This window comes from Cenococcum geophilum (assembly GCF_001692895.1).
Source record: "Cenococcum geophilum 1.58 unplaced genomic scaffold K441scaffold_11, whole genome shotgun sequence".
NCBI classification, from domain to species: Eukaryota; Fungi; Ascomycota; class Dothideomycetes; order Gloniales; family Gloniaceae; genus Cenococcum; species Cenococcum geophilum.
Window position 1 is genome coordinate 1,829,183 of NW_027137569.1, and position 3,742 is coordinate 1,832,924.

The 3,742-nt window shown below is 30.4% G+C and overlaps 1 protein-coding gene across 1 annotated transcript; it reads left to right on the forward strand.

Moving 5' to 3' along the window:
• Nucleotides 1-819: 819 nt before the first annotated feature.
• On the forward strand, nt 820-975 carry K441DRAFT_549188 (uncharacterized protein; the record flags this gene model as incomplete). The annotated part of the gene is made up of 1 exon (XM_067642993.1): nt 820-975. A coding segment is annotated over one exon (156 nt), but the record flags the coding sequence as incomplete, so codon positions are not given.
• Nucleotides 976-3,742: the final 2,767 nt, after the last annotated feature.

Consider the following 3,742-nt stretch of genomic DNA (forward strand, 5'->3'; position numbering starts at 1 on the left):
CCTCTTCCTCCTTAAAGTCGTTATTTACTGCTAAAGCTTTAGGTCGCCAATAATCCGAATATATTTTAAACGGCCTAGCGGTATTCTCTAATTTTAATTTTAAGTTTATTCCTAATAGCGCTAGGTTCAAAGACGTTGGGCTTAGTGGCTTAGAGTTAGTAGGTAGGAGACTTAGGTATAGTATATTGTTAATTTATAATAAACCCTAATACTTAATCGCTAATCTATTGGTCTAAACGTCTGCTATTATAAGTATTCTTCCGTACTAGTTGGTAATATTAAAGTTAGGTTAAACAATTAAGAGTAGATAATTAAGCGCAGCTTAAATTGGTAATATTAAAGTTAGGTTAAATAATTAAGAGTAGATAATTAAGCGCAGCTTAAATTATATAGTTAAAAGGAGGTTAGTTTAGATAACTAAGGGCGAGTTAAGATCTTTTATAGAACCTCTATAACTACCGTTCCTATTTATAGTAAAAAAAATTTCTATTTTTTTGTTTTATTTTTAATATTTCTATTTTTTAAATTATACTTTATTAAATACGTTACTAAATTACTTATTTAAGGATTTTATTCTAATATCTTATATAAATATCTATCGAAACTATTATCCATCTATTAAATTAAAGCATTATATAGCCATTTATTATTTCTACTCTTATCATCGCCACTTTAATTTAGTATACTATTTCACTAAAGGGTGCCAAAGCAGTATTATTTTATAACTTGTTAATCTATTAAATAAGCAGTATAATAGGCGGGCGATCTTTAGGAATTATAGCAGGCATACGGAGTTCCTTAGCTAGCGAACTTCCACTACTTATAAAACCTACTACTTATATAACTATTAGAGATCGTAGAAATTTATCTTTTTCCTTAAATACGCTTAACGCTACGGTTAGGACAATATTAAGATTTAATTTTCTTAGCCTTAACTATACCTTAACGCAAAGCCGTTTTGGAGACCCTTATTAAAGTAATAGTTAGTTTAATATAGGTTTTAATTAATTTAATCTAGTAAATATAAGTAGGAAATTCCTGGTTAATTATAAGGTGAAAACACACGTCCCGCAATGGTTCTACTGTGCTTAAACCGTTAAGAAATCTCATTACCATACTGGTATAGTATTTAGCTTAAATGCTAGTAGAGCTAAGGAGAAATTTATGCAAAACTCTTTAGGGTTTACTTTAGGAAGTTAAGCCCTATTATCCTCTATAATAGCATACCCTCTCCCTTAAATTAAATAGAACTTAACAACTTAGATTATATTAACTCAGCCAACAAACACGGGAGCTATAGTTTGGCGATTAACGCCAATATTGTCCGTTATTTTCCCCCTAATTGCGAATAACGTAGGAATTTACCTAAACGGCTATAGTAGATATATAGGGGTATTTCTAGAACTCCTTATAGTCTAGGTAGATATAATATAGGGGTAAATAGAACTCGTTTTAAGAGGAATTGTTAATCTAAATTGGATTTCCTTACTACTATCTTACTATCTTTAATACCTAGTGCCCTATATCTCACCATCTGTTTCTATTACCTATTTTATCTTAGTTGCCTATAATATTTATCTTAGTTGCCTAGATTTACCTTATATATATAAAGAGCTTCTAGAGCCCTCTTTAATAAAATAGAGTTTTTATTCCTAATCGTCCGTTTAGTAAAAGTTGATTTTAGCCCCTATCTATAGGTTAGTTATAAGTAGAGTAAAGAATAATATTACTTTAACTATTTTAAAGATTAAATTTAAAAACTAATTTAACTATATTATAACTAATTCCAGGAAATCTACTAATATACTATAAATACACCACCTCTAGAATCTCTTTAAAAGAGTTAATAGGCTAGTAAATTATAGGTAGTACTAGTATTTCTACCTAAGTAAAGTTTCCTTTACAATTTACCATAACTTAAGCGCTTTTACTATCCATTTAAAAGGCCTTATAATCGCCTACTCCGCCAGAAATCTCTAATAGCGCGAATAATGTGGCCTCCGCACTAACGCATTATCTTAATTTAAAGGGTTAGCTATAGCTTCTAAATAATAAGTTAGAGATTCTTACCATTAAATAGCGGCCGTTCTATTTAGCGCACTTAGAGAAATCCTAAGCCAGGCCATCTAATCGCCTGCGCAGTTATGTGGTCGGGCTGTGGCCGAAATTAGGAAAAAAGTCAAGTTCTAAAAACTTAACGTGGCTTTATATATAGCATTTCAAGAGTTTAACAACCTAAGGAGATTTAGCGTTATAAAATAGGACTTATAAGGGCATAACTTACTAAAACATAAGCTCTTGACCTGCTTATGCCTTTGGGATTGGGTCTATAAGGCTAAGCAAAGATTAATTAAAGGGGATTAACTACGCTAAAGCAAACGCAAAGCAGACAAAGGAGAGGATTGACGTCTTTATTATAGGATTGGATCTTATTGCTGGTTTAGCTTAACTGGCTAGGTGGGCGCTGGCAGCCTATTATATAGGGTATTATTAGCGTTTTAGGAATTCGTTTTAGGATTTAATATTATAATTTTATAAAGTAGGAAATCTAAATAAGAAAACAGAAAGTATTCTAAATAATAAATACTGTTTTAGTAATCTTGACTTAGCATATAACCCCTATAGGTTTCGCAACAAAGCGCTTCCTCTAATAAGACATAATACGGCGCTAAGAATGGGAAAGATCTATAAATTTAGGTCGCTAAATTTTAGCTAAGCCGTAAATGGGAAACATTTTAAGTAGGGTATTTTAGGAGATCTAACGAATTTAAGATTGTATTATTTTTACCTCAGTATACATTGTCCATACTTAAATTTAGAAATATTACAATATTAGCCCGCCAAAATTAATTCTACTAATAATTAAAAACTATTAAGGCCCTTATCCCTTATCTTTTATCCTTTATAGCACCTAGCGATATAAGCTAAAACTTAATTACGCTCTATAGATGTATATATTCTACCCAAATTATTAAAGAATACTATAGATTTTGGGTATATATATTACTAAATAGATTAAATAGGTAAAAGAATAGACCTAATACTTATAGATTATTATCTAGTGAATTTTATAATCTCCGCTATCTGTTTATATTTCCTAATCCACCGTTTAAATTATCTGCGAGTCTCTAGGCACCTATAACTAGATAAGCCGAGAATTAAAGTACTATCGGTATAAAAACTTACCTAATACCGCCAATTCCCATCCAATAATTATAAATTAATTTACCTGCCCCTTCTAACTCAGAAACTAAAACCTAGGTATTAAACTAGTTTATTTTTTAAAATACAATATCGCAAGGGTTGCGGTATAGTCCGTTATTTAGAATTATAGGATTATATAACTTGGCTATATCTTTAAGTAACTCCCTAGAGCACCTCTCTACAAGCTAGCGAAACTTAATTATACTAGGCTCCCACTTAATAAGATAGAATTCTTTTCCGCTATTACGTTAGAAATCCTTTACCCTCTTTATAGGCTATAGCCTATTATACTTAAAGCATCTTATGGCCTTATTGTTATATATTTTGCTATTTTAGGCGCTTAATAATTTTAATAGGTCTTGCCTAGGTTGTTAATAAAGGCTAATTTTAGGTTAACTTTGTAAATAGGACTTTATAGCAATAATACTAACTTAAGATTTTTAACGGCAATTGTATTATATATAAGAACTATATAAGTTAGTAGAGGCATATTTTTATTAAATATATATTATAAGATGTATTATAAGCATAAAAGGCG